Source organism: Onychomys torridus, chromosome 16, assembly GCF_903995425.1.
Source record: "Onychomys torridus chromosome 16, mOncTor1.1, whole genome shotgun sequence".
NCBI classification, from domain to species: domain Eukaryota; kingdom Metazoa; phylum Chordata; class Mammalia; order Rodentia; family Cricetidae; genus Onychomys; species Onychomys torridus.
This window is the reverse complement of record NC_050458.1, coordinates 53750516-53774027: the sequence shown is the minus strand read 5'-3', so window position 1 is coordinate 53774027 and position 23512 is coordinate 53750516. Positions and strand designations below refer to the sequence as shown.

Here is a 23512-nt window from a genome sequence, read left to right as displayed (position 1 = left end):
GTGCACAGCACAGGTACCCCACTAATGAACCTAAGTACCACAGCCACCCTGACCTCGAGGAGACACTCTCAGCTGGCCAAGGGACTGGGGAGAAGAACGCCTGCCTGGAAGGACCCTCAGACTCCATATCCACCTCTGACCTATGTGGAGGCGTCTTGTGAACAGCAAGGGAGCCAGGAGGGAGGAAGTCGAGGGTGGGGCAGGGTGTGACTCCCTGGTCTTTGTGACTTGGTGTAGTCTGAGTGCTAGGGTTGTCTGTGTGACCCTGACAGGTGCGTGGGAGATGTGGAGCGGGAACTCATGACCCTGGCGGGGAGAGCAGGTACTTGAGAGCTAACCCTGAGGCATGGCTCGTACTGTCAGGAGCCTTAGTCCCCGCCCCCGGCCCCGCCACCGCACTGGCCATTCCTGGGACCGCAGCATGGGACTAGATCCAGAACCAAAGCTCAGTGTGAGTGCCAGCAACTGTGTCCGGACTCAGTCCGCTCCTCGGGTATTGACTGCGCGCCGCAGCCATCGGCCTCCCCACCCGCGCAGCCGTCTGCAGCCCCTACTGCCTGTGCGTCCACGAAGCCCCACACCCCGAGTGGGACGCCACTCAGGACGCCGCAAGCCAGGCCACCAGCGCCATGGGTCTGCACAATGCGCCGCGCAGCCTAGGGCCGTTGCCCGGGGCGACCACAAGACGCCCAGCCGAGAGGCTCGTGGCTCCTGCAGAGCAGCACGCGCTTCAGGGCGGGTCCCAGGTGAGCACTGTTGGCCCTCAGACATGCCAGGCCTGTCCTTGCTAGCGCCCAGGTCCCCCTCCCACCCCGCGTTCGGAACCCCGCCCCGCCCCCTCCGATTGGAACCCCAGGCCTCACTCCTTAGAACCACCGAACTTTCCCAGCCTTATACCCTGACACCTGTCCGCTTTCACCCCACCCTGCCTTTTCAACCTTCTTTCCTTCACCTTCCCACCTCCCTCCAAACTCCGTAACTGCCTCCCCTTCGACCCTAAACCTGTGTCCCAATTTCTGACCTGTCTCCCTACCTCGACTTCCCCTTCTTAGCTCCAGACTTGTATTCCACCCCTGACTGGTTCTCCCACTCAGACCTCCCTAACTCTGCCCCAAACCTCTCTCTTCAACCCCGGACTTTACTTCCTTAACCCTGAGCTGTCCTCTAATTTACCCATCTCGCTCTCAGACCTGTCCCCCACTGGCCCATCTTTCCATTTGACTTCTCACCCCCGAGCCTCCAGCTCATGACATGTCCCCTTACCCCAGACCTCCCTCCCAGACCACCCTCCCACCCCTCGGGCCTCAGAACCACACCCTTGCTTCCCTGGGTATGTCTGACCTCTCCGCCCTTGTCAGCAGGGGCTGGGGGCCAAAGGAACCAGCTACTCGAGGCGAGCATGGAGAATGGCGAAAGGAAGAAGCTGTCTTCCACTTTGTCCGATGAAGATCACAAAGAAGAAAATAGTCCGTACCATTTGCATTCCGCGTTTGCAGTCAGCCCTATTCAAAAGAACAGGCATAGGGGTTTGGGGATAGAGGAGAAGGCCCAGATTCTGCTGCCCCCCTCCCCCGCCCCCCCGGGGTCCTGGGGTTTCTGAGGACTGTGAAAATCAGATAGTGTTGGTCCTGGGAAACTGTTCTGGTCGAAGGGGAAAGCCCTTTATCCAAGTGGATTCCTGCCCTTGCCTTTCAGGCATGGCTCACGTTTACTGGCGAATACCTAATTATCTAAAAGTAAAATCACGTGTCATAGATGGGTACAATATTTAGTTTTAGAAGATATAGTTCAGGCTTACCAGCTGGGGTACTCCCCATCTGCCACACAACTGGTGTTGCCCTTGCCACTTGGACCATTCTGTGAGTGTTACCAGTCTCTCTTTCTTAGATCCATGATACTCCAGATCTTGGTTTGCAGGTATTTCGTGTACATTTTGGATACCAGTTTTGTGTCAAATCAGTGTATTAGAAATATTCACGAGGATCTGTGGCTGGCCATTTTAGTCTTAATGATTACTTCCTTAATCTTAACTTCTAAGAGTTTGGTTGGTTGGTTGGTTTTGTTTTTTTACTTTTTTTTTCTTTTTGAGCTGAGGATTGAACCCAGGGCCTTGCGCTTGCTAGACAAGCACTCTACCACTGAGCTAAATCCCCAACTTCTGGTTTTGTTTTTTTGTTTTGGTTTTTCGTGACAAGGTTTCTCTTTGTAGCCCTGTCTGTCTTCAAACTCACTCTGTAGACCAGGCTGGCCTCGAACTCGGAGATCTGCCTGCCTCTGCGTCCCTAGTGCTGAGATTAAAGGCATGTTCCACCACTGCTCAGCCTCTTTTCTTTCTTTTTTTTGAGACAAGGTCTCACTATGTAGCTCTGGTGGACCTAGAACTCACAAATACCCACCTATCTCTGCCTCCCCAGTGATTAGGATTAAAGGTATCCACTGTCTATATCCTAGCTGGCCTGGAACTCACTAGGTATATCAGATTGGCTTTGAACTCACATAGATCCACTTGCCTCTGCCTCTCAAGTGCTGGGATTAAAGAATGAAATCAAGGTGCCCAGCCCGTGAATTTCTGGTTTTAATGAGACCTACTTAATGATCTTTTCATATATCATGACAGCCCTCTGTATCTTTAAGATTCTACCCACTTCCTTCCAGAAGGTAATACTCTTTTCTTTTTCTTTCCTTTACCTTTGTCATTTCACTTCTTACATCTCAGGTCCGCCACCTAAGGGGATGGGGAAAGACAAGGCTTGGTACTTTCATCCCAAATTTGAATATTCAGTGGCTCAGCTTCTGCCTGGCAGTGTCTCTTTGGGGTCAAGCAGGTGTAGGCCTTTTGGGAGGGCTACTTATTCTATTATCCTGGTCTTTCTGCTCATCCTTTTTCTATGCCAGTGTCTTAATTCCAGAGGCTTTACAGTTACGTACTCTGAACTTGTCCTTCAAGGTTCCTTAGGTTCTCTTGGACTTTTGCACTGCTGAGTACATTTTAGGATTAACTTATAGACATGTACATATCCCGCTGGGGCTGCAGTTGTTGTCTATGTTGAATTTATGGGTCAGTTTGGGGGAGAATTAACATCTGAATATTAAATGTTCTAAAAATAGGAACATTTAGTTATCTAATTCTTCCCAGCAGCTGTTTGTAGTTCTCATTGTACAAGTGTACAATGTGTCTTTTGCTGGATTTACTTGGTGATTACTGATACACTTGGTGTTTTTAAATGCTGCTATAGATGACATTTTAATTTTGTTTCCTTTTGGTGTGTGCATGTGTGTGTATGTGTTCATGTGTGCATGCATTGTGTGGAAGCTGATGTCTGTCACTGAACCTAGAATTCACCAGTTCAGCTAGACTGGCTGGCCAGCAAATCCCAAGCATCCTCCTGTCTCTGCCTCCATCGTGCTGGGATTACATGTGTGGGATATCATGCCCAGCTTTTGATGGATGGTGGGGACCAAACTCAAGTCTTCATGCTTGCACAACAAGCCTTTACCCACTGAGCCCTCTCCCCAGCCCTTGAGTTTTATTGTCTAATGATTTCTTCTGTGTGGAACAACAATTGATTTTCATACATGGTATTTGGTGACCTTGCTAAATATATTTACTACCTCTAGTAAGATTTGGATTTTCCATATGAACAATCTATAAATCTTTTCAGAACTTAGGCTTTTTGTTTCAGTTTCTTGTGTTATTACATCAGCTAGCAGTCCAATAAAACACTAGAAATGGTATATTAGATACTCTCATTTCCCTCTGCAACCTCAAGCAGAAAATGTAATGTTCTATGAGCTTCAGAGGAAGTTTCCTTTCATTGCTGCCTTAAAAAGTTTTTGAGAGAGAGAGAGAGAGAGAGAGAGAGAGAGAGAGAGTACAGAAGCCAGAAGAAGGCATCTGATCCCTCAGAGTTTGGATTATAGGCATTTGTGAAATGCCTTGTAACATGGGCACTAGGATATGAACTGTGGTCCTCATGACTGAGCAGCAAACACTCCTAACCACTGAGCCATCTCTCCAGCCTATCCTTTTAAGTAAACAATTACCAACTGTTGTGTTTTCTTCTGCATCTGTTGAGATCATAGTGTTAATCTTATTAGTTGTTTTATGTTGTGGAATGTTAACTGGGTGAAGATGTGTCATGTTTGCTTATGCTGCAGACTGTTACTTTAACTGTGTAAAGGTGTGTTACTTTTGGTTATACTGTATTTGTATAATGATGTAAAGATGTGCATTTAATTATGTAAAGATGTGTTGCATCTGTTGTACCTTGCCTGCCTAAGGCACCTGATTGGTCTAATAAAGAGCTGAATGGCCAATAGCTAGGAGGACAAAGGAGATGTAGGGCTGGTGGGCAGAGAGAATAAATAGAAGGAGAAATTTAGGCTCAGAAGGAAAGGGAAGAATGAGAGAAGAAGGAATACACCTGGGGCAAGAAGCCAGGCAGACACAGAGAAGCAGTGAAAGTAAGAGCTACAGAAGAAAGAAAGGTTAAAAAAGCTCCGAAGTAAAAGGTAGATAAAGAGAAACAGGTTAATTGAAGTTAAAAGAACTAGAAAGGAGCCTAAGCTAGGCTGGGCATTCATAACCAATAAGTCACCATGTTGTGATTTGGGGGCTGGTTGGTGACTAAAAGAAAAAAGTCTGGTACAGTTTTTTTGTTTGTTTGTTTGTTTGTTTGTTTTGTTTTGTTTTGTCTTTCGAGACAGGGTTTCTCTGTGTAGCTTTGGTGCCTGTCCTGGAACTCGCTCTGTAGACCAGGCTGGCCTCGAACTCACAGAGATCTGCCTGCCTCTGCCTCCCGAGTGCTGGGATTACAGGCGCGTGCCACCACCGCCCGGCAAGTTTTATATATTAATGTGGTGGATTGTGCTAATAGCTTTTCAAGCACTAAACCAACTTTACACTCCTGAATAAACTCCATTTGATTGTGGGTTGTTTTTTTTTTCTGCCTGTCACTGGATTTAATTTTTGAAGGTGTTAGGGCTTGTGTCTGTCACTATGAGAGTGTGCACTATTCTTTCCCTGTAATGTCCTTGTCAGGTTTTGGTGTTAACAGTATAGCCTCATGGTTTATATGAAATTTCCCCCTTAAGTATTTGGAAAGACTGACTTGTGATGCCATCTATACCTCAAGTTTCATTTGGATAATATTTTAATTATGGAATTAATAACTTGAATGGAAATGAGCTGATCTAGATTTCCTATTTATGTTAGTTCATTTCATATGAGCTGTCTAAGTGTTAGCATGTAGATGCTAATAAAATCTTATTAATACCTTAATATTCACAGTCAGTGGCAATATCTCCTTTTCATTTTAATATTATTAACTTGTGTTTTATGTATTTCTTCTTAACCTGTCTAGACAAGTTTGTCAGTTTAAATTTTCTTTTCTTTTCCTTCCTTTTTTTAAATTAATTTTTTAACAACCCAAAGGCTGTTTCCCCTCTCCTCTGCCCTCCCCACCTCTCCTCTGCCCTCCCCCACCTCTCCTCTGCCCACCCCACCTCTCCTCTGCCCTGCCCATCCACTCCTCCTCCATTTCTTTTCAGAGAAGGGCAGGATATCAACCAAACATGGCATATCAAGTTGAAGGCTGGACAAGGCAGCTCCCAAAGGATAAGGATCCCAAAACCCAGTAAAAGAGTCAGAGGCAGCCCCTGCTCCCACTGTTAGGAGTCCCACAAGAAGACCAAGCTACACAACTGTAACCTATATGCAGGGGATCTAGGTCAGTCCCACACAGGCTCCCTGGTAGTTGGTTCAGTCTCTGTGAACCCCTATGAGCCCAAGTTAGTTGTTTCTGTGGGTTTTCTTGTGGTGTCCTTGGCCCCTCTGGCTTCTACAACCCTTCCCCCCCATCTTCTACGGGATTTCCCCAGGTCCACCTAATGTTTGGCTGTGGGTCTCTGCATCTGTTGCCATCAGTTTCTGGATGAAGCCTCTCTGTTGACAATTGAGCTAGGCAGAATATCATTAGGAATCATTTCATTGTTTTTGTTTGTTTGTTTGTTTGTTTTCCAGTTGTGTTTGGTTCTATCCTAGGTCTCTGGGATATCCAACCTCTGAGTACTGGTCCTTCAAGCAAGTGTCAGGGGTAGGCTCCCTCTTGTGGCATGGGTCTTAAACTAGACCAGCCATTGGTTGGCCACTCCCACAATTTCTATGCCACCTATACTGCAGCACATTTTGTAGGCAGGAAAAATTGTAGGTTGAGAGTTATGTGGCTGGTTTGGTGTCCCAATCCTTCCACTGAAAGTCTCACCTGGTTATAGGAGATGGCCAGTTCAGGCTTTGCATCCCTCATTGCTAGGAGTCTTACATAGGGTCACCTTCATAGATTCCTGGAAATTCCCATTGCACTAGATTTCTAGTTTGTCCCCATGATGCCCCACATTTCCAGTTGTCTCTCCCAGTACTCTCCCAATCCATCCTCCCTCTACCTGGTTCCTCCTGTTCCTGTCCTCCAATCCGCTTCTCTACCTATGATATCTATTTCCCCTTCCCAGGGAGATTCATACATTCCCCCCTTGAGCCCTCCTTGTTACTTAGCTTCTCTGCATGTAGCATGGTTACACTTTACAGCTCATATCTACTTTTAAGTGAGTACATACCATGTTTGTCTTTCTGGGTCTGAGTTACCTCACTGAGGATGATCTTTTCTAGTTCCATCCAATATGCCTGAAAATTTAATGACGTCATTCTTTTAATAGCTGAGTACTATTCCATTGTGTAAATGTACCACAATTTCTTTATTCATTTTTTGGTTGAGGGACATTTAGGTTATTTTCAGGTTCTGGCTATTATGAATAAAGCTACTATGAACATAGTTGAGCAAATCAAGTGTTCTTGTGGTATGGCAGAGTATCCTTTGGGTATATGCCTAGGAGTGGTATAGCTGGACCTTGAGGTGGATTGATTCCCAATTTTTTAAGAAACTGCCATATTGACTTCTAAAGTGGCTGTACAAGTTTGCACTCCCACCAGCAGTGGATGAGTGTTCCCCTTGTTCCACATCCTTGCTAGCCTTAGCTGTCACTTGTGTTTTTGATCTTAGCCATTCTGACAGGTGTAAGATGGAATCTCAGAGTCATTTTGATTTGCATTTCCCTGACAGCTAAGGATACTGAACATTTAAGTGTTTCTTGGCCATTTGGGATTCCTCTGTTGAGAATTCTCTGTCTAGATATGTACCCCATTTTTAATTGGATTATTTGGTTTGTTGATTTCTAGTTTCTTTTCTCTCTTCCCTTTCTCTCTCTCTCTCTCTCTCTCTCTCTCTCTCTCTCTCTCTCTTTTGAGCTGAGGATCAAATCCAGGGCCTTGCGCTTACTAAGCAAGCACTCTACCACTGAGCTAAATCCCCTACCCCTCTTTCTTTTTTTTTGAGACAGGGTTTCTTTCTGTAGCTTTACAGCCTGTCCTGGAACTCTCTGTGTAGACCAGGCTGGCCTTGAATTCACAGAGATCAGCCTGCCTCTGCCTCCCCAAGTACCGGGATTAAAGGTGTGTGCCACCACCACCCTGATTTCTAGTTTCTTGAGTTCTTTATATGGTTTGGATATTAGTCCTCTGTCTAATGTGGGTTTGGTAGAGATCTTTTCCCATTCTGTAGGTTGCTGTTTTGTCCTTTTGACAGCGTCCTTTGCCTTACAGAAACTTTTCAGTTTCAGGAGGTCCCATTTATTAATTGTCGAGTGTCTGCAAGATTGGTACTCTATTCAACAAGTTGTCTTCTGTGCCAATGCATTCAAGGCTATTCCGCACTTTCTCTTCTGTTAGGTTTAGTGTATCTGGTTTTATGTTGAGGTCTTTGGTCTACTTGGACTTGAGTTTTGTGTAGGGTGATAGATATGGATCTGTTTGTGCTCTTCTACATGCCAATATCCAGTTACACTAGCACTATTTGTTGAAGATGCTTTTTTCCTCGTTGTATAATTTTGGCTTCTTTGTCAAAAATCAGGCATCCATAGGTTGTGGATTTACATCTGGGTCTTCAATTTGATTCCATTGATCCACCTGTCTGTTTTTATGCTAATACAATGCAGTTTTTATTACTATAGCTCTATAGTAGAGCTTGAAATAGGGATGATGATACCTCCAGAGGGTTGTTGTTGTTGTTGTTGTTTTTTCTGTTGTACAGGATTGTTTTAGCTGTCCTGGGTTTTTTGTTCTTCCACATGAAGTTAAGCATTGTTCTTTCAAGGTCTGTAAAGAATTATATTGGAATTGTGATGAGAATTGCATTGAATCTGTAAATTGCTTTTGATAAGACTGTCATTTTTACTATGTTAATCCTACTGATCCATGAGCATGGGAGATCTTTCCATCTTCTTATATCTTCTTCAGGTTCTTTCTTCAAAGACTTGAAGTTCTTGTCAAACAGTCTTTCACTTGCCTGGTTAGAGTTATACCAAGGTATTTTATATTATTTGTAGCTTTGTGAAGGGTGTTGTTTCTCTGATTTCCTTCTCAGCCCATTTACTGTTTGTATATAAGAGGGCTACTGATTTTTTTTCTGTTTTAGTTAATCTTGTATCTAGCCACTTTACTAAAGGCGTTCCCTGGTAGAATTTTTGGGGTTGCATATGTATACTATTATATCATTTTCAAATAATGGTACTTTGACATCTGCTTTTCCATTTGTATCCCCTTGATCTCCTTTACTTGTCCTGTTGCTTTAGCTACAACTTTGAGTACTATCTATATTGAATAGATATGGAGAGAGTGGACAACCTTGTCTTCTTCCTGATTTTAGTGGAATTGCTTTGAGTTTTTCTCCATTTAATTTGATATTGACTATCGGCTTGCTGTATATTGCCTTTATTATGTTTAGGCATGTCCTTTGTATCACTAATCTCTCCAAGACTGTTATCATGAAGGGTGTTGGACTTTGCCAAAGGCTTTTTCAGCATCTCATGAGATGATCATGTGGTTTTTTTTTTTCTTTCAGTATTTATATGTTGGATTACATTGATGGATTTTTCATATGTTGAACCATCCCTGCATCTCTGGAATGAAGCCCACTTGATCACAGTGGATGATCTTTTTAATATGTTCTTGGATTCAGTTTGCAAGTGTTTTACTGAGTATTTTTGCATCAATGTTCATGAGGGATATTGGTCTGTAATTCTCTTTCTTTGTTGAGTCTTTGTGTGATTTGGGTATCAGAGCAACTGTGGCCTCATAGAATGAGTTTGGCAATGTTCCTTCTGTTTCTATTTTGTGAAATAATTTGAGAAGTATCGGTATTAGCCCTTCTTTTAAAGTATGGTAGAATTCTGCACTAAAAACATCTGGCCCTGCCTTTTTTTTTTTTTTTTTTTTTTTTTTTTGGTTGGGAGACTTTTAATAATTGCTTCTATTTCCTTAGGGGTTATATGTCTATTTTAATTGTTTACCTGATTTTGATTTAACTTTGGTAGGTGGAATCTATCAAAAAAATTGTCCATTTCATTTAGATTTTCCAATTTTGTGGAGTACAGGTTTTTGAAGTATGACCTAATGATTCTTTGGATTTCCTCAGTGTCTGTTGTTATGTCCCCCTTTTTGTTTCTGATTTTGCTAATTTGAATATTCTCTCTTTGCCTTTTAGTTAGTCTGAATAAGGGTTTGTCTATCTCATTGATTTTCTCAAAGAACCAATTCTTTGTTTCATTGATTATTTGTACTGTTTTCTTTGTTTCTATTTTATTGATTTCAGCCCCAAGATTATTTTCTGCCACCTTCTCTTGAGTGTTTGCTTCTTTTTGTTCTAGAACTTTCAGGTGTGCTCTTAAGTTGCTAGTATGAGATCTCTAGTTTCTTTAAGAAGGCACTTAGTCAACTTTCCTCTTAGTACCACTTTCACTGTGTTCTGTAGTTTGGGTATGTTGTGCATTCATTTTCATTGAATTTAGGAAGTCTTTAATTTCTTTATCTCTTCCTTGTCCCAGTAGTCATTCAATAGAGAGTTGTTCAGTGTCCATGAGTTTGTAGGCTTTCTGTTGATTCTATTGTTGTTGAATTTAATCTGTGGTGGTCTAGTAAGATAAGGGGGTTGTTTCAATTTTCTTGTATCTGTTGAGACTTGCTTTGTGGATGAGTATATGGTCTGTTTTGGAAAAGATTCCACAAGGTGCTGAGAAGAAGGCTTATTTTTTGTTTGGGTGAAATATTCTGTAGATATGTTAGGTCCATTTGAGTCATAATGTCTGTTAGTTCCATTATTTCCCTGCTTAGTTTCTGTCTGGATGACCTGTCCATTGGTGAGATCGGGGTGTTGATGAGTGATTTAAGCTTTAGGTAATATTTCTTTTACAAATGTGGGTACCCTTGCATTGGAACATGTTAAGAATTGAGACAACATAGTAGATTTTTCCTTTCATGAGTGTGATGTGTCCTTCCCCATCATTTTTGCTTAATTTTGGTTGGAAGGATATTTTGTTAGATATTAGAATGGCTATACCAGCTTGCTGCTTGGGTCCCTTTGCTTGGAAAATCTTTTTCTAACCCTTTACTCTGAGGTAATGTCTTTGATGTTGAGGGGTATCTATCTATCTATCTATCTATCTATCTATCTATTTATTTATTACTTTTTACATCCCCTCCACAGTTTCTCTCCCCTCTTCCTCTCCTCCTACCTAGTTGCTCTCCACCACCTCCCCTCTACACTCTCAACCTTTCCTCTTCCATTTCTATTCAGAATCAACCAACTTGGGTTCATAGGGACTCACAGACAGAACTGACAGCCAAGGAGCCTGTGTGGGACTGACCTGGGCCCTCTGCACATATGTTACAGTTGTGTTTCTTGGTCCTCATGTGGGACTCATAACAGTGGGAGTAGGGGCTGTCTCTGCCTTCATTGCCTGCTCTGGGAATCCTTTTCCTCATACTTGGTTGCCTTGTCGCACCTTAATTCGAGGGAAGGGAAGTTCTTACTTAGTCTTACTGCAACTTGACATGCCATGTTTGGTTGTATTCATGGGAGGCCTTCCTTTTCTTTTTATTCTCCTCAGTATTGAGCTCTAACTCAGTGCCTGACCACTGAGCTACAACCCCAATCCCCCCAAAATTGTTTCATGTATCCATCTTCTGCTTGCGTTAATTTTCTCTAGACTATTGTTCACTTAAATGAATTTTGCTTTTACCTATTATTTCCTTTTCTGTGACTGCCTTGAGTGGCACTGTCTTCTTTCCAGCCTCTTGGGCTGGCATGAAGACAACCTTCAATGTGTTTTCTTTTTTTTCTGAAATCATCGTTTGATAACCTACAGATTTTCCTCTTATTACTGCTTTAAAAGCATTGAAATTCTTTGCGATGGCATATTTTTATTATAATGCAATGCATATTCTTTTCAAATTTACATTTAATTTGTCCTTAGTGTGCTACTAATTCTGGGACATTTAGAAACTTTCCTACTTGTCTTTATATGCTTCCTGTTGGATGTGATCATTGGTAAGGAACACAGCCCACTGTATTCTGTTGTCACTGTGACCAAGTGTCTAACAAGACAACTGAACAGAGGAATGACTTATTATGGCTCCAGGTTTAAGGGGATCTGGTCTGTCATGGTTGAGAGTATTTGTCAGGAGGCAGAGAAAGAATCTCTGGGCAAGATATAGCCCGAGAAACACACCCCTAGTGACCAGACACTGCCACCACAGACACCCGGAAGTGTACTTCACAAATGGAGGCATCTCTCAAGCTAGTCAGGTTGATGATCAAAATTAGCCATCACAAGCCAGGCGGTGGTGGCACACGCCTTTAATCCTAGCACTCAGGAGGCAGAGCCAGGTGGATCTCTGTGAATTTGAGGCCAGCCTGGGCTACCAAGTGAGTTCCAGGAAAGGCACAAAGCTACACAGAGAACCCCATCTCGAAAAAACAAACAAACAAACAAAACCAAAATTAGCCTTCACAATCTACGTGATCGTACATTCTTTTAAATGTGTTGGTGCTTGGAGCTGAGCCTGTGACCTCTATGTGCAGGTCATGTGTCTAAGTATATCATATAGGTCTGTGTGGCCAATCACCACGTCCAAATTGCTGTATTATACTGCTCATTGGTTTCATCTTTCATTTCCCAAGAGAAGTAGATTAAAATGTCCCAGGATGGCTATGTTTTTGCTTCTTTCAACTCATGTTTCTATTTTGAAGCTATATTATTAGATGCATATACATTTATAACTGTTATGTTTTCCTGACAAATTATTTTTATTAAGTTTATTGCTTTCTGATTACTACTTCATCTCCATCCCTATCTACCTCCTGCCCACTATGAGTCCCTTTCCCAAGTTTATTCTATGATCCCCTATGTTCAACCAGGGCCATTTATGTGATCATCAATTTGAAGTCACTTGCTGGAGTCTGGTGGGCTCACCAGGGGTAGACAACTAAGGGAAATAACTCACCATCTCCCAGAATCTGCTCACAGCCAATAGTTCATCTACAAGGTGTAGGGCCATCAGAACCTGCCCCTGACTTTTCACAGGCCCAATTCTGACAACCTGAGCTGGCATGGATTTGTGATGGTTGTGTCTTGCCCAGAAGATGGCATTTCGAAATCTTTTCCACAGTGCTCCTGAAGCCTTGGGATGGCATAAATGTTGTTGAGGGCTAAGCAGTCAACTGTCACTTATGTGTCCTTTGAGCGGCCATGAGTCTACATTCGCCACTATTCACTGACAAGAGGGGCTTTTTTGATTAATGCTGAGAGTAGCATTTGTCTATTCCTATTTTTTAAATTTTTTGTGTATGAGTATTTTGCCTGTGTGTGTGTGTGTATGTGTGTGTGTGTGTGTGTGTGTGTGTGTGCACCATGTGTGTGCAGTGCACACTGAGGCCAGAGAGCATCAGATCTCCTGGAACTGTAGTTATGAATGGTTGTGGGCAGCCTTGTAGGTGCTGGGAATGAACTGAACCCAGGTTCTCTGGAAGAGCAGTAAGTGCTCCTAACCACTGAGCCATCTCTCCAGCCCCATTATGCCTATTTTTTTAATGTTACAAAAGTATCTCCTTTTGTATTTAGTAATGATTATTATTATATATTATTGTTTTCCAAATAAATATTTATAACTACATATTTACTATCTCTAAAAGGACATTTTGACATAACCTAATAATTTTTCCACTTCAATAAAATTCACAAAAATCCCTTAATAAAAATCAAACCCTGGAATATATCTGTATCTTCCTGGCTTCCCTCAAAATAACTTCACAGTTGGTTTCTTCCTATCTGGATCTGCTTGGCCATGTACTGCCTTCCCATGGTATTATGGTATGTCACCTGTCCCTCTTGGCCTTGAACATGCCCCGAGTCTGCAGGGGACAGCTGTTGCTTCAACTGGACTTTGCTGGATGCCTTGGGTATGCTCATTTTCACATTATCCTTGCTTGTTTGCTGTCCTTAGCGGGCATCCCACAGTATTAGTATCTCCAATATGCTGGGCTCTCCACTGAGACGAAGGCTACGCCTTACCTATGGCCTCTCCTGGTCTCTCTCCAGGGTGACTCTAACCCTGCCACACAGTGCCTAGGTTCAGCTGCTCTCCATGACCCTTCATGCCTTCAACACTAACACCGTGTGGAAACTCTTCCACATTACCCAGTTCGGCTGCCAGCTTGAGTTGCAACTTTGGCCCTTGTGGTAAATCTGAGTAAAGTCTTCCCGGATTTTGCCTCAACAATGCTGGTCTCTTGTTAGTCACAGCTGATTTTTTTAGCCCCAGCCAACAACCCTCATTGATGGTCCCGGGAAAGGAAAGTTTTCACCTAAGTGGTGCCAGTCTCTTTGTTAATCATAGTTAATCATCCTCAGCTCCAGATGACCAGAAACCAGATTCTTAACTTAAAATATCACATGAGCTGTGTGTGGTAGCACATACTTTAATCTCAGCGCTTGGGAGGCAGAGGCAGGTAGATCTCTGTGAGTTTAAGGCCAGCCTGGTCTACATAGTGAGTTCAAAAAAAAAAAAAAAGGAAGAAAGAAAGAAAAGAAAAAAAGAAAAAGCCAGGGTACATAGGTAGAGAGCGTAATAGCTTTCTCTTCCAGAGAACTCAGGCTTTATGTCTAGCACCTACCTGGCAACTAACAACTATTTTTAACTCCAGTTTCAGGGGGGGATTCAAAGCCATCTTCTGGCCTCTATTGGCACTACACACACACACACACACACACACACACACACACACACACACACACACACACACACACACACACTCCATGATGTATAGACATACATGCAGGCAAAACATTCATACACATAATTTTTCTTTTAAAGCACTTATAAGGAAATGCTCCCACAGACTTGCTTACAGGCCAGTCTGATGGAGGTGGGGTTCCCTTTTCCCAGGGGACTCTAGTTTGCGTCAAGCTGACAAAAATTGACATGCACACACCTTTCTGTGGGTTCCAAAGTTGAAACTCCAGTTCCCAGGCATTCATAGCAGGTGGTTTTACCCACTGAACTACCTCACCAGCCTGGCTCCCTGTCTGAGCCAGGGACTTGTACTGGGCCTGCATGTGTGTCACGTTGCAATGCCCCAGTGGGTTATTTACTGTCTCCACACTGCCTCTGTGTCTTTCTGCTGCAGCCTGGCAATCTTTTTTAAGAAATTGTTTATTAGTTTTATCAGTGTGCATATAGATTCTTTTGGAACATTTGCATGTACATGTGTGTAGGTGTATAAGAGTGTATGTGTGTGTGAGTGTGTGTGTGTGTGTGTATGCACAGTAAGGCCAGAGGGTGGTATTGTGTGCCTTCTATCACTCAGCACTTCATCCTTGGGATTGGAGGAAAGGTAGATGAGCATGAGCACCTGTCAATCACTTTTTATCTTTGTGGCCAGGACTCATCACTGATTGGCTAGACTGCCAATTAGCTACCAAGCAAGTTCCAAACCTGCCTGTCCCCATCCCTCATGATCAGACTGACAGTCATGCATGACCACACCCAGCTTTTTACGTGGATAGTGGTGATCCAAACCCCAGTCCTCATGCTGTGTGGCAGGCACTTTGCCTACTGCGTCAACTCCTCAGTCGTCTATATGCTGGTCTCTAAATGCCCCCAAGATACCTGAAATCACTGGTCGTCAGTCTCTCCTGACCCCATTCCTCCAGTGAGTGACCTTGTCCTTTCCGGCTGGGAGTAGTATGACAACTGGAAACTAATGATTGGTATTGGTTGTTGGATTGACGTGATCTAGTGTCACCTAGGAGGCAAGTCTTCAGGCACAACTGTGAGGAATTATGTAGCCTGGGTTAGTCTCTGGACATGCCTGTGAGGGAGGGTCTTGATTAGGTTAACTGAGGTGGGAAGACATAACTTCATAGTGGGCAGCGCCATCCCCTGGTATAATAAGGAGAAAGGTAGATAAATAGGGCATTTGTCACTCTCTGCTCGACATCACATGTAACAGGCTCAGCTCATCGTGATGGATTGTACCCTGGAAGTATGAACCAAAATAAATCCTTCCTCCATCCCTTAAGTTGTTTTTGTTGGGGTATTTTATCATAGCAACAGGAAAAGCAACCAAAAGAGAAACCAAAACACCAGGATTGGAGCCAGGTTCTGTGTTTCCCATGCAGCCAAGAGCTTTAAGCCTGAATGGAAATTCATTTCTAGTAATGATTCTTTTCTTTAAACTTTTTCAGTTATGTGCATGTGTCTAGGTGTCTTCATGGGGATGTGTGCACATGAATGCCATTGGCAGAGGCTAGCGGAGGGTGCTGGATGGAACTGGCGTTACTGGCTGTTGAGAGCCACTGGATAGTGTATGCTGAAACTGAGCACCATGAGTAGCAAGCGTTCTTAGCCCCTCAGGAACCTCTCTGGCCCCTATTAACAGTGGTTTATACCTATGGAGATCTAGCTATTGGGATTTCATTAATGGTCCACTGTATCTATTAAACCTGAATGAAAGCTAATGTTCATTACCAATCTTTCTGTTTTGTTTCTGTATCCCTGTCCCTTTGTCTAGAGTGTGGTTTTTCTTCATTCTCTTCATGTGGACTTTCAAGTCCAGCCATGGGAGGCTCCCTGGTGGCCATGGCCCCTTTGTATGTAGCCAGAATTTGCTCAACTCTTGTGTTTGATCTTGTCATCTATGGACAGTAGGCCTGTGGTCTCATTTTCTTGTCCTATCCAGGCAGGATTCAGGTACCACAGACATGGCAGGTTGTGGGCATGCTGCTCCTTTTGGCAAGAGTTATATAATAAAAGATGGAAAGGAACCTTCCTTGATGCATCAGGCTTGGAGTGTTTCTAATATGAAGGTTTTAAACTCAGATTTGTTGACTCTTATATTAGAGTATTCTTTTTATCTTCTATTTGTATTTTCCAAGGGATTTGACTATTTTTTAAGATTTATTTATTTATTATCTATACAGTGTTCTGCCTGCACGTATGCTTGCATGTCAGAAGAGGGTGCCAGATCTCATTACAGATGGTTGTGAGCCACCATGTGGATGCTGGAATTGAACTCAGGGCCTCTGGAAGAGCAGCCAGTGCTCTTGACCTCAGAGCCATGGGATGTGGCTATTTTATCTAAATTTCAAGTTTATTGCCAAAGTCACCTCTGTCAGGATCAAACACAGCCCTTACCTCAGAGGGACAGGAGATAGTTTATTCTGGAGCCAAATGTGAGTGACCATGGACTGGGATATAGATTTAGCTTAACTCAAATCCCCTGATCCTCAGTGGAAGCAGTTGCATGAAAGATTACTAGTTACAAGACAAAGACGGTCCTAGATTGAGGCGTCAGGCCATGGGTAGGCAGATGACAGACAGCAAATCAGGGAGAAGCCTGCTACAGGTTTCAAATGACACCTGATGATATTTTTAGATTTGGATTGATGGAGGCTAGTGGTGTGCTAAGAACATATTTTAAAAGGTTTGATAATCACAAGGATGTTAGGTCAGATACATGTGGGCAACAAATGGCATTCCAAGGACTAAAAATAGCCCAAGATAATTAGGCTCTGGTCTGCAACTTTTTAACTCTTAACTCTCCATATCTCTAAGTTCAGTCATTTGGCTTTGTAGAATCTCTAACACAGGTTCAGTCTCCCCCCCCACCCCCGCCCCTCCTCTCTGCCTTGTGTGATTTTGAGGCCAGCCTGACCTACATAGTGACTTCCAGGACAACCAGGGAGGGCTATAGAGAGGGATTCTGTCTAAAAATCCAACAAATAAACAAAAAAGTCTATTCAATGCCAGAGTGGCCTGGGGCAGGCGGTGCCGGGGAGAGCACTTGGGGTGGGGGTGGGCCAAAGACTCTCAAAAGGTAGCCAGGGTATAGAAGGCTGGGAACTACAGGGGGTGGCAGGGTGGGCAGAGGCCATGGAACTCGAGGAGAGTGGAGGACAGGCAGACACTGAGTGTGCAGAGGCAGGTGGAGTTGAGGTCTCCCTGTGTGTCCGCTGACAGGTTGGAGGAGTGATGTTCTGATCCACCTGCCCTTTCCTTTGCCTTGATGTCTGTTTCTCTTTTGCAGAATTGAAACAAGGAATTCCCCAAGATTTGTCTTCTTCCCCCAAATTAGACAGATACAAAATAGCAAGACAATTAACAGAAAAAGCCATCAAGGTAAATGGGTTTTGGGACTCATGAGTGGGGGTAGTGTTTAAAACCACGGGAAATTATTTTGAAATTTTATTTTTATATTGACCTGACTGGATGACTTCCTCCCGTATGGAGATGATGCCAATATCACTTTTGACTTTGAGTTTTTGTATAGCCCCTGTTGCCAGCTTCTTGTGCCCTGTGAACTTAGACAGGCATGTGTGGGTGGTGGGCATTTAGATGATGTTCCCACTGAAAGGCAATTTGGTGGGGCCCTCTGACCCATATATCTCCTATAGGTACCAGGACTTAGCTCCAGGTATCTCCTGAACATGCTCCTGGGTAGGGTCAGATCTTCCAGTGGGACAAGGTTAGGTGTGTTGCCTAACAACACAAACTTATCTATAGAAAACAGCACTACAGCTGCCACCTGAAGCCACGTCCATGTCTGTGGGCCATGTTGCCACTGGAGGCCATGTTGATGTCTGTGGTCAATGCTGCCACCAAGGACCACGATGGTATCTGTGGTCCATGCTGTGGCCCGGTGGCCATGTTGAGGTCCATGGTCTGTCCTGCAGCTGGAGGCCATGCTGATGCCCATAGTCTGTGCTCCTGCTAGAAGCCATGTTGATGTTTATGATCTGCGCTGCCACCAGAGACCATGATGAGGTCCATGGCACATGCTGATGCCAGAGGTCACATGATGGGCAAGGAAGCAACTTTTGCAGTGGTATCAATGACTACAGACTCACGGTTGAGAGAGAGGGACATAAAAGACTTCTGTGATGACCCCTACCCCACCCCCAGCCCCCTAAAAAAGCGACAGCCTAGACAGGAAGCCACCAGAGAACTCTTAAAAATTGTGATAAGGATGCTGAAGTGTAGCTCTCCACAACTGATGGTTTCTGGTGGGGGGTGGGGGGGTGGGGGGTGGGGAAGGACTCAGTTTCCTTTAAGGGGCTGGCCACTGGAAGTTTGACCATGCTCCAGTAAGTATATGGACAACACAAATCGGACTTGTTTTTCTTGGGGGTGGGGAGGTCACAAGGGTGGGGGCGGACCTGGGAGGACTGGGAAGTGAGTATAATGGGGTGTATTATGTGAAATTCCCAAATGATCAATAAAATACTATGTTGGGGAAAAGTAAATAAATAAAATTACTTTTAACCCATATGGGATGCAGAGTGCGCGCGCGCGCACACACACACACACACACACACACACACACACACACACACACACACATACCTATCAACAAAACCAACCCAGCACTACAGTGTGACAGGGTCTAGGCTCAGCTTGTGTTTCTATCTTGAGTCTCTGTGATAAGGTCTGAATTATCTCTGTTTGTGATGGGCTCTGGGCTCAGCTTATCTCTGTTTGTGTGTCTGTGACAGATTCTGGGCTTTGACAGTAGCTTGGTGTCCTGACCAAGATCTCAGGCTGGCTGTGCTGACTTCCAGAGTGGCTCAGCTCTTGGAGAGTCAGCAGAATCCCTCCCCTGTGGTGTTTTTACAGCCAATCAGTGGGGGACATTCTGAGCCTCAAGTCTCTGTTAGCCCCCACCTCCCACCCCAGAGATTGACTGCTTGTTCATCAGAGTCACTGATTTAGGACCTCAATGACATTTGCAAAACCCTGTCACATCTGTGGGATGACGCCAAGGTTTGATGTCCTGTCACCTTACTAGTTAGAGTCCAGGGAGCGTGTCCTGCATTCATGATCTATCGGGTCTATACATCTGCTGCAGGACTCCAGTGGCCCTGGGCCACTCCTCCTGCCTGACCCCAGCTGGCTCTGCTCATCCCTGAGTCTGCTAGTGACTGAGTACCGGCCACGTCACTGCCTTCACCTAGCAGGTGGCTTGGGGTGCCCACATGAATATCAGCTTCTTCTCTGTGGCTACATAAAATACCCGCAGCTGCGTGCTTTATTAGGAAAAGAAATTTATTTGCTACCAGCTTTAAGGGCCAAAAGCCAGAGCTTGAGCGGCTCCACCTGTTTGGCTGAGTCGTGTAAGTGGCAGATGGCATCATCGTCGTAGGCACGCACGTGGGAGGGAAAACACATTTGGTAGAGGAGACCAGAGGGAGGTGGGGACTTGGCTCACTCTCTTACAACTGCTCACTGTGTGATCGATAGCTCACATTTAGGGCACATTCCCCACTCTACCCCCATGTGGTGGCCTTGCCTCAAGCACGTGAGCCTGTTGGGGACAAGTCAGGATCAAGTCCTATCAATGGCAATTCCTTCCCTGACCTTGTCCTCTGCCAGGAAGACTGAGGTAGTACAGCTTAGTTCTCCCACTAGCTGCCACCCACCTGCTCATCCTCATGCAGCTAACCATCTCCGAAGTGATGACTCAGGATTCCAGCAGCTTCTGAGCTGGACCTGCCCCTCCTCAGTTACCCATTACCTTTCTGCCATTTCTACCTCAGGCAGCCACAGCTCTTACAAATAGGAGGCCCACTCTCTTGCTCTAGTGTTTCTTTTGCTCTGATAAGACACCATGACTAAAACAACTTGGAGAGGAAAGGATTTACTTCTTATGACAGGCTTTGTAGTCCACCATGTAGGTAAGTCAGGGCAGGAACTCAAAGCAGGAACCTGAAGGCAGGTACTGAAGAAGAGGCATACTCCTCATTGGCTTGCTCTTATGGCTTGCTCAGCCTGCTTTCTTATACAACTCAGGGCCACCTGCCAAAGGGTAGCACTAGGACCTACAGTGGGCTGGACCCTCCCACATCTGTTGTCAATCAAGAAAACACCTCCATGGGCTGGCTAGTCTGGTGGGGGCATTTTCTCAATGGAGGTTCCTCTTCCCAAATGACTCTGGCTTGTGTAAGGTGACGTGAAACTAGCCAGGACTCTCTTGTCTGTGTAAAAGAGAGGCACATGGGGAGTCTCTCAGTTACTCTCTAGACCTGTAGGCATTGCATAGTTGTGTATTCCACCTTTATTCCAAGTCCAGAAATCCTGAGTGGGGGCCACTAAGACAGCTGCTCAGGAAGTATTGGCTTTCTCGATTATGTTTTGGCCTCCTTTTTGTGCCTGAGTGTGTAAAGATGACTACCTCTGTAATCCTGACCCAACGATAAATACACACAAACAGCAACTGTGGAGCCCCAACATGTGCACACACATGTACACACAAGCACTCACCCACACCCTTCTGATGGCTGTGTGACATTCCTGTGCTCTCTGGGCAAAGCGTGCTGTCTTCTCATGGTGTAGCCTATTCCGTTCTCCTTTGGAAACTCATCTCAGGTTGAATCAATTCCCTCGTTGCTGAGTGCTTCAGTTAAAACACTGCTGTTTTTAGGAAAAGAAGATCTTCTCCATCTACGGACACTACCCTGTCATCCGAGCCACACTGCGAAGAAAGGGCTGGGTGGAGAAGAAGTTTAATTTTTTGCCCAAAGTTCTTCAGAATGTTGAAGGCGAAGGTAAAGGGCACATGGGTGGAGAATCAGACTTGCCTTGTCCCATGTAGGGTTTTGTATATATGGCCCATAAGTCTGCCATCCTAGGTATGGAGACTCCACATACTCACTGGCATCTGTCTTCACATGTCCACCACCCTCCCAAACTCACACATGCCAGGCAGCCACACTCCTACCATAGTAGCTGTTCTTCCTCCAGCTCCTTTCTCTATCAAGGCCATTCCTTAAGTTCCCATAATTCAAGCTGGTCCTCTCCAGACTCATGCCATAGCATCTATTGAGGGTCATTTATCCTGCAGCACCCCCTCAATCCTGACCTATCACAGCCTACGTGGGCTGCCGCGCAGAATGCTGGAGGGAATGGGCATATGTGACCACTACAGCATAACCCTCTAAGATTATCTGCTGCCCCAGGGGAAGCCTCTCCTGGGAGTTTCTAGTAGACAAGTGGTCATCCATACATAGTGAGACCCCAACACTACAGGGAGACTGGTGAGGGACTTGAATACAGTGGCAGCAATGTCTCTCTGTGCTTTGCTTGCAGATAATAAAAATGCAGAGACCAAAGAAAATCAAGAAGTACCCTTGGAGAGATTAGATGATATCCATGACGTGATGGTAGGCCCTGTGGCCTGGTATTGGGATATACCATGGCCTTTCTAAGGCAGAGCATGCTAGATAAAGGGTGGGGTAAGACTCTGGAAGGGGAACATTGGACATCTGGCTTTCCTGTATCCTGTCTCTAGCTTCTGCATCCCACACTGACTAGCACGAGCAATGACCTGTGTGACGGTGGACAATGAGGTGCTGAGTGGTTGGGGGGGCATGCATTACAGGTTGGAGGCAGAAGGGGCCTTGCCAGTGAACATGGGGTCTCCAGTAATACAGCAGCTGTACCCCTGTCACCCCTAGCCTGGCTCCTCCGAAGCTCTACTATATCTCCTATAAAGAGTACAGGAAGGTTAGTTGCAGGGAGGAAGTCTTTGCCACACATGTAATTTAAAAGATCAGAGATCCAGAATATCTGTGTGTGAGAGAGCTCATAGATCAGTGTTAAGATAGATAGATAGATAGATAGATAGATAGATAGATAGATAGATAGATAGAAAGGATTGGCAAAAAATTGGCTCACAGGTGGTCAGTAAGCATATTGGGTTTATGGAGCTAATTCCTTTGTTTGTTTGTTTGTTTGTTTTGGTTTTCGAGACAAGGTTTCTCTGTGCAGTTTTGGTGCCTGTCCTGGATCTCACTCTGTAGACCAGGCTGGCCTTAAATTCAGAGATCCTCCTGGCTCTGGCTCCCTAGTGCTGGGTTAAAGGCATGCTCCACCATTGCCCGGCGCTAATTCCATTTTTATAGCTGGCTGTACACTTAGTCTAATTTATTCTACTGTGAGTACCAGAATCTGGGACCTTCCCCTGCTCGGTAAAGTGGGAGGATGCTGCCTCCTAGAAGGTGCTTCCTAGGGGTTCTGGGAGCAAGCTTCCTCTGGAATACACTCCCGGGTCCCAGAGTACCACATCCACCTCCAGTCAGCGGATAGCACATCTCTAAGTCCCACATAGATACCAGGATGGGAAGAGTTCAAGTTCATCTTCAGCCCCAAGTAGAGAAAAATGCAGCTGGCTTCTGGGCAGCAGAAACCCCATGTGGTTGGGGTTGCCCCCATCCCAACACGTGTAGCCCTCAGGAGCCATGGAACCTCAGCGAAAATGGAACCTTCAGCCATAATAATGAGTGCACAGTCTCACTTCTGTGCCCCCTCAGCTCTCAGCTGTGTGTCCCAGCACCTCAAAGGAATAGATGTCTGAATGCTGGATGTTGATAAGAGGGCTCTTCTTGCCAGTCCAGGTTGGTAAAGAACGAGATGCCATACCTCCTCTGGACTATCAAGAGGGACGTTGTGGACTATCACAGCCTGACCTGTGACCAGATGCTGAACCACTATGGGAAGACGGCGTCGTTTACCACCAAGGTGGATGGGAGGGCCTGGGGCTTAGTGGGTGGGCCATCCCCAACTGGGAGAACCAGAAGGACTGTGCAGATTTGGGCTCCTCCCCAAAACACCCATTGCCTCCTGTCCCATATGCCCACCTGGACCCCTGTTCTTCCCTCTCTGGGTACTCTCAGTGCCATGGAAGTCCCTTTCCTAGGGAACATGGGTCAAGTCAACCATGGGTCCCCAGTGGAGTTCACTTTGTGTGAGGCTGCCCACTGAGGTTCCCAACGCACTATTCTCTCTGGAGATTGGACTGTGTTTGAACATGAGGAGCCTGCCTTGGTACGTCCAGGCCAACCCCAACACCTTCTTCCCACGTTGCTATGGCCTCTGCACTGAGACCGAGAAGCAGGAATTCTTGGGTGAGTGACCAGCGGCGTCTGAGGCACCACACCACACTTCCCTAGGGCTATGATGACACTCTGTGGTCCACTTAGTAAGGGCCAGCCCAGACATAGGCAATGTTGGCAGTGTGGAAGGAGGCACCTGAGGCTGACAGAAGCTGTAGACCTTAAGTGGCTCTGAGGG

At 45.1% G+C, this 23512-nt stretch overlaps 1 protein-coding gene across 2 annotated transcripts in view; it reads left to right on the top strand.

The window, feature by feature from the left end:
• Positions 1–439: 439 nt before the first annotated feature.
• The window catches only part of Ttll8 (tubulin tyrosine ligase like 8), a 66843-nt gene continuing 43770 nt past the window's right edge, over positions 440–23512 (top strand). Inside the window, exons 1-7 of one of the 2 annotated variants that reach the window (XM_036208681.1) lie at positions 440–746; positions 1359–1466; positions 17475–17566; positions 20865–20988; positions 21530–21603; positions 22832–22960; positions 23232–23346. In XM_036208681.1, coding sequence (XP_036064574.1) covers positions 1400–1466; positions 17475–17566; positions 20865–20988; positions 21530–21603; positions 22832–22960; positions 23232–23346 — 601 coding nt within the window. In that variant the 5' untranslated portion in view covers positions 440–746; positions 1359–1399. Of the gene's footprint in view, positions 747–1246; positions 1467–17474; positions 17567–20864; positions 20989–21529; positions 21604–22831; positions 22961–23231; positions 23347–23512 lie in introns of those variants that run through there. The other variant, XM_036208680.1, reaches the window with a different exon arrangement.